Below are 15,161 nucleotides of genomic sequence, written 5' to 3'. Positions count from 1 at the left end.
AAGAAAACAAAAATCCTCACCACTGGACCAATAAACAACATTCTTATCAATGGAGAAAAGATTGAAGTTGTCAAGGACTTCATTCTTCTAGGATCAGCTATCAATGTTCACGGAAGCAGCAGTCAAGAAATCAAACGACATATTGCATTAGGCAAATCTGCTTTTTAAGGTGTTGAAGAGCAAAGATGTCAGCTTGAGGACTAAGGTGCGCCTGACCCAAGCATGGTGTTTTCAGTAACCTCATATGCATGCGAAAGCTGGACAGTGAATAAGGAAGACCATAGAAGTATTGATGCTTTTGAGTTATGCTGTTGGAGGAGAATATTGAAAGTGCCACAGGCTGCCAAAAGAACCAATAGATATGTTTTGGAAGAAGTGCAGCCAGAGTGCTCCCTGGAGTCCAGGATGGCCAAACTTCGTCTCTCATGTTTCAGACATATTATCTGGAGGGACCAGTCACTGGAGAAGATCATGTTTGTTAAGGTGGAGGGTCAGAGAAAAAGAGGAAGATCCCCAACTAGATGGATTGCCCAAGTAGCAGCATCGACGGACTCAAGCATGGCAACAATTGTGAGGTTGACCAAGGATCAGGCAGTGTTTCGTTCTGTTTTGCATATGTCACTATGGGTCGGTACCAACTCGATGCCACCTAACAACAACAATGTGTGTGTTTGTGTGTATATAAAATTTATTGTTATTGAGAAGATGCAGAGCAAAACATACACCCATTCAACCATTCCTACTCAGTGGTATTGATCACACTTTTTGAGTTGTGTAACTATTCTTATCCTCCTTTTCTGATTTGTTACTTCCCAACTTAAACAGACTGTCCCCCAAGGTACTTATCTAATCTTTTGAGTTACTGTTGTCACTTTGATCTCTAGGGCAGTTCTTATCCTGAAATTCTTAACCTGGGATCCAGAAGTTTCTGCAGAATAATAAATATGCTTTTTTGTTGTTAAGTGCTGTCGAGTCGGTTCTGACCCATAGCGACCCTGTACAGGATTTCTGAGGCTGTAAATCTTTACGGGAGCAGAACGTCTCATCTTTCTCCAGCGGAGCAGCTGGTAGTTTCAAACTGCTGACCTTAAGGTTCGCAGCCTGATTCGTAACCACTACTCTACCAGAGCTCTTATATTGCTCTCTCTCAATTCTCTTCTTTGTCACTGAGATCTTACTGTGTTGATGAGTGCCAGAGATTATGGACCATGAAAGTGGGATGAACTCTGAACTAGACATCAAAAGATTTGAGTTTGAGTGGCCTTCTGTATGAACTTGAGAAGAGACATTTTCCTTCTTATGTCTTACTTGCCTTATTTACAACTGGGTGATAGTACCCTGTCATGAGGCTGTTAAAAGGATTAAGTAAAATAATCCATATGAAAGTGCTTTGAAATGCTATGGAAGCATACAGAAGAAGATAAATAGGCAGTTCTGAACAATTCAAAGGTGGATAAAGCACTTTGTTGCTAATACAAAGATTTACAGCTTTGGAAACCCTATGGGGCAGTTCTTCTTATGTGTCACTATGACAGAATCTACAGGCTAGTAGTGGCTTTGGTTTTTTAGTGTAAGTGTATTCTTGGGGTCACTGGATGCACTGCATATGTGGGTGCAAATGTTTAACCAAGAGGTGACTGAAAAGAAGGCCTGGTGAGTTACTTCAAAAAAATCAGCCACTGAAGAACCTATGGAGCACAGTTCTACTCAAACACCCATGGGGTCACTATAGTCAGACTTGATGACAATCAGTAACTGGTAGAGCAAATGCATGATTTAGGGGGAGGATTTCAGACCCAGGCTACCGTTACAGAGGCCACTAGACACATATAGCTACTGATCTCTTGAACTATATCTAGTCTGAATTGAGATGTGCCATGAATGCAAAACACACATGGCTTTTGAAGACTTAGAACAACAACAAAAAAGAATGTACACTATCTCTTTAATAATGGTTTATATTGGCTACATGTTGAATTGATAAATTTTTGATGTATTAGGTAAAATACAGTAAATTATTAAAATTAACTTCATTTGTTTCCTTCTAGCATGGGGCTACTTTTTTTCATAAGGAGCTCTGGTAGCATAGTGGTTACAAATCGGGCTGTGAACCTTAAGGTCAGCAGTTTGAAACTACCAGCTGTTCCACAGGAGAAAGATGAGGATTTCTGCTCCCGTAAAGATTTACAGCTTTGGAAACCCTGTACAAGGTCGCTATGAGTCGAAACCAACTCCACAGCACATAACAACAACAGCAACATCTTTTCTTCATATCAGTGGAGAAAAGATTGAAGTTGTCAAAGACTTCATTTTGCTTTCTACACTATCAGCACTCATGGAAGCAGCAGTCAAGAAATCAAATGATGTATTTAATTAGTCAAATCTGCACAAGACCTCTTTAAAGTGTTCAAGAGCAAAGATACCAGATCGAGGACCGAGGTGTGCCTGACGAAAGTCATGGCATTTTAAAAAAACCTCATTATGTATGCGAAAATTGGACAGTGAGTAAGGAAGGCTGTAAAGAACTGATACATTTGAGTTATGGTGTTGGAGAATACTAAAAGTACCATGGACTGCCAGAAGAACAAACCAATATGTGTTGGAAGAAGTATAGCTAGAGTGCTCCTTGGAAGTTAGGATATCCAGACTTCGTATCTCATACTTCAGACATATTATCAGGAGGGACCATTCACTGGAGAAAGATATCATGTTTGATATCATGTTTGAAAGCTATCATGTTTGATAAAGTGGAGCGTTGGAGAAAAAGATCCCCAACCAGAGGGATTGGCACAGTGGTGGCAATGATAGGTTCAGGAGTAGCAATGATTGTGAGGTTTACTCAGGACCAGGTAGTGCTTCGTTCTGTTGTGCATAGGGTCTCTATGTATCAGTACCAATTTAATGGCACCTAACAACAACAACTAGAAAATTTACAATTATATATGTGGAATGTGTTATGGTTCTATTGAACAGCAGTTTCAGAAGGAAGAAGAGACACATATGAGAGCTGATTTTCCAAAGCCCTTGCCAATACAGCCTGCAGAGTACCCACCTCTCCTGGGTGGACTCCAACACACAGCCTATCCACTGCTGGGCTAGGTGCCTGAATAAACCTGCAAGATTCAGAGAAGCTGAACTTGGAACTGAGGGAGGGTTCATACAGGGAGGGGAAGGGGCAGCAATGAGGAAAGGAGAGTTTAGGGGGAAAGTTACAGCAGGAGGAGGTTAAATATTGACATAGTGCTGGGAGAGGTGCTGAGTGAGAGCATGAGAAAGAGATGCTGAGAGTTCCATCCCCAGGAGCTGACCCCACACTATGTTGACCCTCACTATGCAGACTTGGTGCCAAGGAAGGCTTGTGAGTGTACCCAGGATGACTGCCAGGAAAAAAAAAAATGCATTGGAATTAGATGTTTTCACAAGACAAGAATGAGACAGTGAGGCCAAGCCCCCAATGAAATAAGGAAAACTAATTGCTGGTACAAAATTACAGCTTGTTCTACAGAAGGCAAATGACAAAGTTGCCCAACCTGTGGGCCCAACGAACAGTTCCAAAAGAACATGCCTACACCTATTTTCTTACGTTTGTTAGTTCATATAGCCTTAAGATATCAGTTTTATTTCCCCCACTAATAATTCTTTGTCTTTCTTAAGCTATATCATCATCTTCATCAACAGTGGGCTCCTTGGTGGGTGCCCTGCTCCTAAAGAAAGGAAACAGACAGGACCGGGCTAGGTGCAGAGATCCTGGTCTCTGATCTTTCATCTCACCTTTTTGCCTATTCTCTTACCTCTGCCCTAGCCTAGGTCTCCATCCCCCGAGGCTTGAATTACACACCAACTCAGCCTCTTAAAAGCCAGAGATTGCTGAATGCTTTCTTGGTCCTAGGAATGCTGATGGAGCAGTGGTTAAGCATTCAGCTGTTAGCAGAAACATCAGCGGTTTGAATGCACCAGCTGCTCCACAAGGGGGAAAGATGTGACAATGTGCTTCATCTTTTAGAATTCACAGCCTTGGAAACCCTGTGTGACAATTCCACTCTCTCCGATAGTTGGAATAGAATCAACAGCAACAGGTAATGGTACTTTATGGCTTCATGCATCACCAGACTCACTCAATTGTTCTCCTATCAGAGTTGGAAGCTCATGAGTCAGCTTGGTAAGCAACCTCCCTCGCCTCTCACACAAACACCTGCCATCTCAAACATGTGGCCAGAGTGGCAGAGGGGGCCTGAGAGGGCCAAGAGGCCCCAGAAACAATGCCTCACATTGTCTCCTAGAACCACTTTCAGATCACATTGTTTTACTCAAAGTGTGTTGACACCTTTAATCCTCACCACAACCCTGTGAGTAGGAGGGTAGTTTCGCTCCCTGTGCATAAAAACAAATCCTCCGAAACTATTTATATGTGGCCAGATTCAGTTTCAGAGCATGACAGGGAAAAAAAAAAAAAAAAAAGGAAAGCTTGCTAAGGAGGGGTCCAGTGATTTACAATTGGGGTCCCTGGGCTAAACCCAGTCAAGGTTAGTTTGGCTTATACAGAGGCTGCTCTCTAGAAACTTGAGCATCAAAGTTAGAATACAGCAGGGCAGGCTGGGGAAAAAGTCCTGGTGTCGAGCAAGGATTGGTAGTCACCTCTATTCCTCCCCAGTGTGGGATGGGCATCATTACTACCACTTACTCCTCTAGGAGGCTCCACTAACCTCACACCAAGTAACAACAACAAACAACTAAAATCTCCACACAACCTGTTGGAGTCAAGTTGATTCAGATAGGGTTTTCTAAGACTTTAATCTTATAATCTTATAGATGGTCCCAATCAAACAACCAACCAACCCACCAACCCACCCACCAACCAACCTAACGCCTTTGAGTAAATTCCAATTCATAGCAATCCAAGTATAGGGTTTCTGAGGCTGTAAATCTTTATCTGCATAGAAAGTCTCATCTTTTTCCTACAGAGCAGTAGGTGGGTTTGAACTGTTGACCTTGCAATTAGCAGTTCAGCGCTACTAGAACTTCTTCAGACAGTCCCAGGATAGTTCAAATGGTTAAGCACTCTATTACTAATCAAAAGGTTGAAAGTTCAAATCCTCCCAGAGGCACCTCAAAAGACAGGCTGGCGATCTACTTCTGAAAGTTTATAGTCTTGGAAACCTGATGGGGTAGTTCTACTCTGCACACGTGGAGTCACCATGAGTCAAAGCAGACTTGATGGCAACTAACAACAACAACAACAACAACAACCGTAACTAGGTCTTTCTTCCAAGGCACTCCTGGTTGGATTTGAACTGTCAACTTTTGGGTTAATAGACAAGCACAAAAGGTTTGCACTACTTGGGAATCCTGCACACTGTCCCTATATTACTCCCTTTCTTTCTTATCTTTCAAATCTATAATTAGAATAAGACCATATTTTTGTATATTTTCTAGTGAATATGTGAATTTAGTACTAGATTTGGATACTCTTTAACCATTGTCATGTGAAATATCATCTTATAAATTCAAATGAGCATTTGTTAATTAAATGAGTAGTAGCAATGGAAGGTAGTAATATTGTATTTCAGGAGCATGGCTGTTCTAGATGTTAAACATTGGACTGTGAACCACAAGGTCAGCCGTTGGAGCCCACCAGCCACAGGAGAAAGATAAAACCTTCTGCTCCCACTAAGATTTACAGCCTTGGGACCCCATACAAGGTTGCTATAAGTCCAAACCAACTAGATGGTACTTAACAACAATAAAAGCAATACTGAATTTTAAATATTTTAAAGTTTAGACTCTTTAAGATTCTAGTATGTCAATTTAAACCTGATTCTCTTTGCCTTATTCAGAACAAGCCAGGCTTTGCTGAAGTAAAAAACCATCATGGAGTGGGGCCCATGAGGAAAAAGAAGATCACAACCGTATGAATCAAGTGGTGGGACACAGTGAGCTGGCTGTTGGCAGCTGTCGGCAGTGACACGAACATACCACTGGGTGAGGAAGAAGTGGTGCTGGATGAGGAGAGTCAGGAGGAAGTACAGCACTCCTTCTATGACCATGGCAACCAGGTTCTTCCCAATCAGGTCCCACTGGAAGGGATCTGAAGAGTGCTCCTCACCTGGAGACAGAAACCAACATCATTTGTTAAATATTAAAGATTTTGCTTCAACACTAGGCCACTTAGCAGGCCCATCTTGGCTCTCCCAGTCAGAGTAGGAACAAGGAGCATCCTGACCTCAGTCCCTTCTCAGCTATGGAAACAGAAGCACCTTCACCCCTTCAAGGGTAGATTGATACGGCAATCCCAAACCAACCCGGGCTGCAGGTATGGTGTAGGAACTCCTGCTGCAGGCCCACCCTCCACAAGCCTTGGCGGCTGCCTACCAAACTGGGCATAGATGTCCGTCACAGCCTGGCTCAGGGCCAGGTCAATGAAGCTCCGGCCCAGGCAGAAGTGGGGGAAAACAATGAACAGTTTCCTCAGCATGGTGTTGAATCTGAACAGCGTCTGAAACACAGAGCAACAGAACTGTCAGCAGCAGGGCTAGGCCTGCCTGCCCCTCTCCCAACCTGGGTAGGACGTAGGTGCTCTCATGGAGCAAGATCAGGGGAAGGCCTGCAGACAAAGTGGTCCTTGCAGCCAGATGGGCCACAGGCGGAATTTGTTAAGTAGAACATAAGGAGTTTGATAGGGAAGTCCTGAGGTACTTGGAGGTGTCTCAGGATCAATAATGACTAGGGCTTCCTGTAAGCTTCTGTATGTGGGGGTGGGGGGGTCTACTCCATTCATTCAGTCAAGCAGTGTTTTTAGTGCTTATGATGCTCATCCACCCCATTGTCAGTTTGTCATCCTATGGTGGCTTGCGTGTTGCTGTGATGCTGGAAGCTACGCCACTAGTATTTTGAACACCAACATGGTTAATCATGGTGAACACATTTCAGTGGTGCTTCCAGACTAAGAGAGACTTGGATAAAAGGGCTGATGATCTACTTCTAAAAATAGCCAATGAAACCCTTATAGACTACACTAGAAGACTGACTGATTGAGTGCTGGTAATTAGATAGGAAATTACTCACAATGCAGTGAAGATGGAGCAGAATTGGGTAACATTTAGTTCTGTTGTGCAGGGGTCACCATGAGTCAGAGTTAACTCAAAGGTAACTAACAACAAGAACATCATCAACTATGCCCAGTCCTGTGATGAACTTTCACCTTACTCTCCTTGGAACCATAGGACTCTGCAGAGAAGCAGCTCTCCAGCTGTTTCCTCAGTGGACTCTTCCTGCAGAAGCACATGAGCTGGTCCTCAGAGACATCTGTCCCCAGGAAACCCAGTGCTGCTGGCAGCTTGGCCCTTTGGCACAGTTGTGAGACATCACAGGGCTACGAGACTCTTGCATTGACTTGTACCAAAGAAGAGGGACCCAGCCTCTCCCAGCTCTGCTTATGAAGTGGCCCTCTCCTGGGAATGTCTCAGCATCCTGCAAGTTAGCTACCATTGTCTGGGTTGTCAGCAGCAGACAAGGAGGCCAGAGACTCTCTGAGGGGTGTGTTAAGTTGGGGGGAGTCTTGTTTTCAGATGGTCAGATACTGTTCTGTCCCAGGATTAGAGTTTGGAGCAGAACCCCCCACAAGAAGGCAGAAGAGACCCTGAAGGGGTGAGGCTGACAAAATTCACGGTTGGGCTGCTGCTGCCCTCTGCAGCCAAACTCATAGACCCACCCCTAACCCACAATTTCTCTGCTCCTCCCTTACATTACTAGTCTACCTCAGGCCACCTCCCTTCCACACACACACACCCAGCCCCAGTGCACGAAGTCCTTTTGACTCTAGGCTTTTCCACTTGCTATTTCTATCATTTATTGCAAGAAAGTACGGTCTTTTCCTTTCTGCTCCCTGGCAGCTCTTACTCCTCTCTAGCTCAAGTAGCCCTTTCTCTCACAAGCCTTCCCAGATTCCTGAGGTGAAGTATCCATTCCTCTCTCACTGTACTCTTCACATTCCAAGATTCATTTTAAAAGATCTTTTCCCAATAGGTGGTGACCCAATGGAGGGCAAGAACTAGGTCCTAATTACTTTTGTTCTTCCTAAATACTTGCACAGTGATGAGCTTGTAGTAGTCACTTCAATATTTATTAAATGGACTAACGAAATACTGCTTCTTATAGACCACACTCAAATCAAATTTCCTCCACAAAGTCTTTCCTGGCCCCTGCAACCACTATTTAGGCCTACTTGGACCCATGACGTTTTATCTGTTAGGTTCCTTTGAGGTTCTGTCACACGCTGTCTAATGGAACCTCTTTGTACCATGGTTTGTATCAATTACTAACTTAGAGTGTGGGTTCTTTCCTAGCTGGAATGTGAATGTATGTAGGGCAGGATGAGTGGTCATACTTGTTTATACTGGCACATCCATCACAGAAATACCTCTTCATTGAGCAGGGACAGCAGCTACTAGGGCCTGAGGAGCCTCCTGTGGGTGACTGAGAATTGCTTTGGCATCTATCTGGCAATTTACATGAAAGCAACCAACTTTTACCGGTGGGGTATATACTCAGTAAATGTTGGCTAGATGAGTGCTGCCTACAAGAGCACTTCTAAGCTGCTAATCACTGCTCTGTAATTTGTCAGAAGTAACACACTCTTTTAAGACATGGGGAACTTGGGAAAAAAGCATTCTAAAGAGCATCATTCTCCATTGGCCAGATGCTCTGGCCATTATTGGCTAGCTCTTCTTATTCCTCTCCTTTCTGGGGTCTGACTGCAACTTGGTACATTTTTCATCAGCCATGGGACAGATGGTGTTTCATTTCTTGCTTAGTGGCCACCGAAAGTCTAACAAGATCTGGGAAGAAGCAATCTCAGGGGGGCCACAGACTTGTCAGGCATCAACACAGATTTATTTGCCTTCTCTTCTCTTAGCACAGCCCAGAGGCAATGGTGAAGCTGGGGCACAGGGAAGCAGGGTGGGTGAGGGCTGGTGCCCACCCTCAAAATCCAGAGCTAATGAGGGAAGGAAAAAGTGGAGAGGCCGCAGGGACACAACTACACAGGCGAGAATGGTCATGGTCAGAACCCAGTCAGACATAGTAGAGCAGAGTGTCTGTCTGTCTGTGTGTACATCTGTATGTGGAGTAATTCCTGTAGTCACTGGCTTTTCTTTCTTTTTCTAATTCATTTTTTTAGCAAGTAAATTAAATTGCTTTTTATGGGTAGTGGGGGTAAGGATGGGAACAGTAGGACTTTATAGCTCATAAAAAATGAATCATTCAGCACCATAAATTCCTAACATTGTTTTAGGATTAACTTTTTATAGAAGAGTATATGTTAGTATGTGACAATTTGCGTAAGAAAGTGGGAGAAAAAAATACTTGTGTATTTTGCTTATGTATTTCCAGAAAAACACGTAGGAAACTTGAATGAGAGATTGCCTCTAGAAAAGGTAATTGGGTGACTGGGAAACAAGGGAGGAAGAATTCATTGTGTATGTTTTTGTACCTTTGAAATTTGGAAATCACACGAATATCCTCCCTGTGTATGTGTGTAAAGTCTTAGTGCTGGAAGTCCCCAAGGCAAACTTCTTGAATGAGCAAGCAAATCTAAAAGCTTAGTCTTATGAAAGAACTCCTGGTGTGGCACTGTAGGATCATCATTGGACAGCAAACCATAAGGTCAGCAGTTCAAACCCACCAACTGCTCCTTGGTAACTCTATACAGGGTCACTATGAGTCAAAACTGATTTGAAGTCACTTAACAACAACAGTATTATGAAAAGTCATATACAGCTTGCAAAATAAGCTCAGGAAACCCTGATACTCAGAGCACACAAATGAACAAAGAACTCATTAACAAAGAATGAAAGGAAGGGAAGGAGGGAGGAGTCAAGAAAGGAAGGAGAGAGAAAGCAAAACTAAACTTCTCTAGACCCAGTGCTCGCCCACTGGCTGACTTGATCAGCACATCCTCTCTTGTATCCTACTACTCAAACAAGGAAGCCAAGCAAGTCATGCTCACCTGGTTATTTTCAAATAAGTCCAAGATGAAGCTGATGGCACTGCTGTTGATGCCCATGAACAAATTAGCACAAGACGGCCATGTAGGCTGTGCTGGGGACATCAAACAGGAAGGATGCTGGGTACATCATGGGAATGATTGCCCACCTGTGGGAAATGACACAACTCAATGGGTGTAGAGTTCCAATTGCCAGTCCATCATCTGTACCTCAGAAATAATACACACTTCACACCTGAGGTGACATGTTGGAACTGGCCAGAGTCCAAGAGGTACCAGAGGTACACTACTTCCTTGGTCTCTGTGTTTCATTAAATCAGGGGTGGGGTACTCTTTTTTTTTTGCCAAGGGTCATTGTAATCTATAACATAATTCACGGACCATACAAAATTATCAACTTTATGAAGAAAACTGTGGCATCAGGATTGGAGGAAGACTCATTAACAACTTGTGATATGCAGATGATACAACCTTGCTTGCTTAAAGTGAAGAGGACTTAAAACATTTACTGATGAAGATCAAAGAGCACAGCCTTTGTATGGATTACATCTTAATGTAAAGAAAACAAAAAGCCTCACCACTAGACCAATAAACAACATTCTTATCAACAGAGAAAAGATTGACGTTGTCAAGGACTTCATTTGCAAGTCCTACATAGGGCTGATATGTGTTGGAATCCTATACTGGATCACTCTAAGTCAGAATGAACTTGATGGCTGGTTTGGTTTCTGGGTTTTGTGGAAAGCACAGGCGACTTTATGAATGGTAAGGGCTTATACAAAGCATAGGAAGATGTCCAACCCTGCAATGCTTTGGATTCTAATCTGGAATAGCAAAGCAGACCTGAAGATTGCAACAAACTCATCTTTACAGTGTACTGGAGCTGACATTTCACAGCTGTTTCCTGAATTCTCCGTTTCCAGGAGAGATGAATGGGGACTGGTGCTCTGACAAGACTCTCCTGGCCTGCATGTTGTTGCTGTTACTAAGCATTTATTTTTCATTTCATAGTGACTGTCTCATAGGGTTTCCTAGACTGTAATCTTTACAGAAGCAGCTCTCCAAATCTTTCTCCAATAGAGTTGCTAAGTGGGTTCTAACCACCAGCCTTGTGGTTAGCTGCCAAATCCTTAGCTGCACACCAGAGCGCCTTACTGGCCTACATAGAAAGAATCAAGTGAAGCTAAGGCCCAGGTAGAGTAAAGTACACGTCCTCAGTTGCACGCATAGTAAGTGGTAGGCCAGGAACATAAAGTTTCATGCTTTGTTCTATAATTCTGGTGAACTTAATCCCCATGTCACCTTGCTCAGGTGAAGCTGTGCAGCTGGGGCAAACAATCATCAGCCAGTACAGATGGAGCTGCTAAGATGTACAGACTAGGCCCAGATGAATTGGAATCAGAGCTGAAGTTAGGAACTGGGATGTGTCGGAATCCCATACTTCTATGGTCAGACCAGTTTGAGTGGGAGAAGATTTAGACCACAAGGAGTTTCTTCTATTTTCTCTGATTAAATGGAGTCTCAGAAATATCCCCATCTATAGTGTCACAAACAGAAGCCAGACAGATCCTAATTAGCAACTGCAGACCCTGCCCTGGTGCTGGAGGCTGAGTATGCACATGCTACGGCCACTGGAAACATTAGGTCTTCCCTTGGCTTTCCTTTCAGTGACATTAACTCCTGGCCTAAACAACTTACCCATACAGCATCAGCAGGGAAACGAGAGCAGGCAGATTGCTTGGAGAAGTGTACGCTTTCTTCTGAAACCCGATGAAGATGCTCACCAAGAGGCCAATGCTCACAGCATAATGCATCTTGAGAAGAAAAGAGAAGGGCAAACCGCATCACCTCTTCTCTGCAAAATGAGGGGGTGGGACCAGCCTCCTCCAGTTCTTGTGGTCTGGGGTTCTAATTCTATTTCTCCAGACAGTTCTTCTGCATGTAGTAAACATATGGTAAGCAAGGTCCTAGTCCTCCTACTTAACCATCTCCTTCCCCACACCCTCCCCTTCTTGCTCAGGAACTCTTCAGTTTGCTAATCCTCCTTTTGACTGCTAGGTGTCTGCTGTACTGGTATCACCTTCTACCCCAGACACCCATTTTCCTTTTGTAGCTATCCTTAGGCTTAAGGATCCCTGCCTGTAACCAGACACACTCACCAGTCAGCCCCAAATGTAAAGTCTATTCCTAGTCTTTGTTAAAAAAAAAAAAAAGTTAAAAAAAAAAATCACTTTAGGTTAAAAACAAACACATCTTATACGATGGGTAATTAGTATGAATTCGGTTTTATGAAGTATTCTAATGTAGCAGATTCCATGTTTAGGTGAGGTGGTGGTAGGGAGAGGCTCTCTTGTTCCTCCCAGCCTTGTAAATCCTTACATTAAATTCCCTAAGCTACCATTCATACCAAGGATGTGACACGGTTGCTATCCTGCCACTCTACCGAGAACATTCTATGGTGTTTCTACAATAAAGATAAATAGAAAAGAAAACAAAATCACTTTAATAAATAGCTTTTGAGTGCTTGGTTCCCTCTCATGAGCGCCAGTAAGTGAGGTTCAAGTTCAAAGTGAGGCTTGAGGGTCCTGACCCATTTATTCATGAGTATTTTTTGCATAGAGCTAGAAAAGAAGGGAAAGAATTTAGTTGCTACTGATGATTCCTGGTTTCGTATTGTTAAGTAATGGTTGCTTAGTGAATTGAGAAAGATAAATAAAAATTGTGTCTCAGAGGCCCTAATATTCACCATCATTGTTAGAAGCTATAGTAGAGAAGGATGTTTGCATTGGTCTCCATCTGTATTATCATCAAATAAAATGGAGGATCATGGTGGTGTTAGAATGTTACAAAAAACAAAGGATCTTATTACCAAACACATCCAGAATAGACTGAGATTGGTGTTTTAACGAGTCCTACAACATTATAATAAAGTCTTTGCTACCAATTCATTTTGGCCCTTTGGCCTGTCATTAAGTATCTCATTCTGACCCACCCACCTCCAACCCTGTTGTGAAAGAGGTAGTTGTCTGTTGCTGATTTAATAAGCAATGCTTTCTTCTTCCTTTGTAAAGTTTTATTGCTGTTGTTGAGAACATGTACTAATTCAGCAATTTCAGTATGTTCCATTCAGTGACCTTGATTACATTTGTCCAGTTATGCAACCATTTTCACCTTCCTTTTCCAAGTTGTTCTTCCCTCATTAAGATAAACTCCCTAAGGTTCCTATCTTATTTCTTGAGCTGTTATTGTCAATTTGATCCCATGTAAATAGTCCTCCTTGGAAACCCTATACAGGGTTGCTATGAGTAGGAATGGATTTGATGGTACTTAACAACAACAAATAATTCTTAAAAATTCATAATTCTCAAGGTAGACTTTTTTTTTTTTTTTTTTTTACTAAGTTCTGGTGTGGCATTGTAGGATAAAGCACTGGACTGCTAACCACAAGGTCAGTGGTTCAAACCCAACAGCCACTTCTTGGAAACCCTATACACGGTCACTGAAACCAGCTCCATGGCACTTAACAACAACAACAAGCTAAACTATTGTTTGGCTTTAAGATGACTTGCAGGCATATTTTTGATTGAAGGGTTAAATATTATCTTGAGAAATTTTTTCATCCTCTATGACTCCAGAAAATCTACAGTCCATGACAATCTGAAATTCTATTTTGCTTTTCCCCTGTTTTGATCAGGATTCTTCTATGGAATATTTTATTAAAATGTTTAATAATAGAGCTGGGCATCACCCTGTTGTTCTGGTCTCATGATAAAGAAGGCAGTTGTTCACAGAGTCAATTAGCTTAATCCTGAGTCTCCTTCTCCCTCTATTATTCCAGGCACATAGAATTGTGCCTTGGATGGCTCCTTGCAAGCTTTTGAGAACCCAGACACTATGCAACAAACTGGGAGTAGAACAGAAGCACTAAACACATTTTAGGTCACTTAATTGGGATGTCCCATTGAATCATGACCTTAAACCTCCAAACCAAGGAAGCGAATCCTATGAGGCATTTGGTCATACATAAGCAGACTCAGTAACTATTCTTCTTCTTTTCATTGTTTTAAATCTATCCATCACACAACTTTAGCCAGTTCAACTTTTTACAAGTGTACAACTTATTGCATCAATTACAATAACTGGCCGTGCAATCTTACAGTTAATGCAACATTTTCATCACCTTTAGTGCCCTCCACCTTTCCTTCCTTCTTCCTGCCCCTGTGGTGGTTGTTGTTGTTAAGTGCCATCGATTCTGTTCCAATGCATAGTGACCCTGTATAGCGTTTCCGAGGAGTGACTGGTGGGTTTGAACTGCTGACTTTGTGGTTCAAACTGACCTTGCAGTCCAGTGCATTATCTTGCAGTACCACATAACTACGAATAAACTTTGGTCTGTATACATTTGCCTTTTTTTGGTCTTTTTATATAAGTGAGAACATGCAATATTTATCCTTTTGTGACTGGCTTATTTCACACAGCATAATGCCTTCACATTCCGTTCAGACTGTAGCATGTATTAAGACTTCATTTCTCCTACTGGGTGAGTAGTATTCCAGTGTATGTATGTACCACATTTCGTTTATCCCTTCATCTGTTGATGGGCATTTAGATTGTTTCCACCTGTTACTTATTGTGAACAGTGCTGACATTGATGTGCAAGTTACTCTTGAGTTTCCGCTCAAGGTTATATATCTAGGAGTGGAATTGATGGGTCATATGGCAGCTCTAGTTTTACTTTTTTTTTTTTTAGGAACCACCACATTGTCTTCCATGAAGTCTGTACCATTTTACATTCCCATCAGCAATGAATTGGGTTCTAATTTCCCCACATCCTCACCAACATTTGTTATTTTTGTTTTTGTTTTTTTAAATCATAGCCATCCTTGTGGGAGCATAATAGTATCTTACTGGGGTTTCAATTTACATCTCTCTGATGGCTAAGGTGCTGAGCACCTATTCAAATCCTTTGCCCATTTTATGATTGGGTTGCCTTTTGTTGTTGTCTAAGCTTTGGTAGCGTAGTGGTTACGAATCGGGCTGCGAACCTTAAGGTCAGCGGTTCGAAACTACCAGCTGCACCGCGGGAGAAAGATGAGGCTTTCTACTCCCGTAAAGATTTACACCCTCGGAAACCCTATACAGGGTCGCTATGGGTTGGAAC

At 42.5% G+C, this 15,161-nt stretch overlaps 1 protein-coding gene across 1 annotated transcript in view; it reads right to left on the bottom strand.

The window, feature by feature from the left end:
• Positions 1 to 15,161, bottom strand: part of ABCA4 (ATP-binding cassette, sub-family A (ABC1), member 4) — a gene marked incomplete at its 5' end in the record, with an annotated part of 210,699 nt that overhangs the window by 5,045 nt on the left and 190,493 nt on the right. Inside the window, 7 exon segments of the mRNA XM_006831046.1 lie at positions 3,053 to 3,103; positions 3,572 to 3,704; positions 5,974 to 6,103; positions 6,370 to 6,493; positions 10,004 to 10,079; positions 10,081 to 10,149; positions 11,699 to 11,814. Coding sequence (XP_006831109.1) covers positions 3,053 to 3,103; positions 3,572 to 3,704; positions 5,974 to 6,103; positions 6,370 to 6,493; positions 10,004 to 10,079; positions 10,081 to 10,149; positions 11,699 to 11,814 — 699 coding nt within the window.

The sequence above is a fragment of the Chrysochloris asiatica genome, unplaced genomic scaffold (assembly GCF_000296735.1).
Source record: "Chrysochloris asiatica unplaced genomic scaffold, ChrAsi1.0 scaffold00002, whole genome shotgun sequence".
Taxonomy (NCBI): Eukaryota; Metazoa; Chordata; class Mammalia; order Afrosoricida; family Chrysochloridae; genus Chrysochloris; species Chrysochloris asiatica.
Note: the sequence above shows the minus strand (reverse complement) of the source record. Positions and strands in the feature narration are given on the sequence as shown.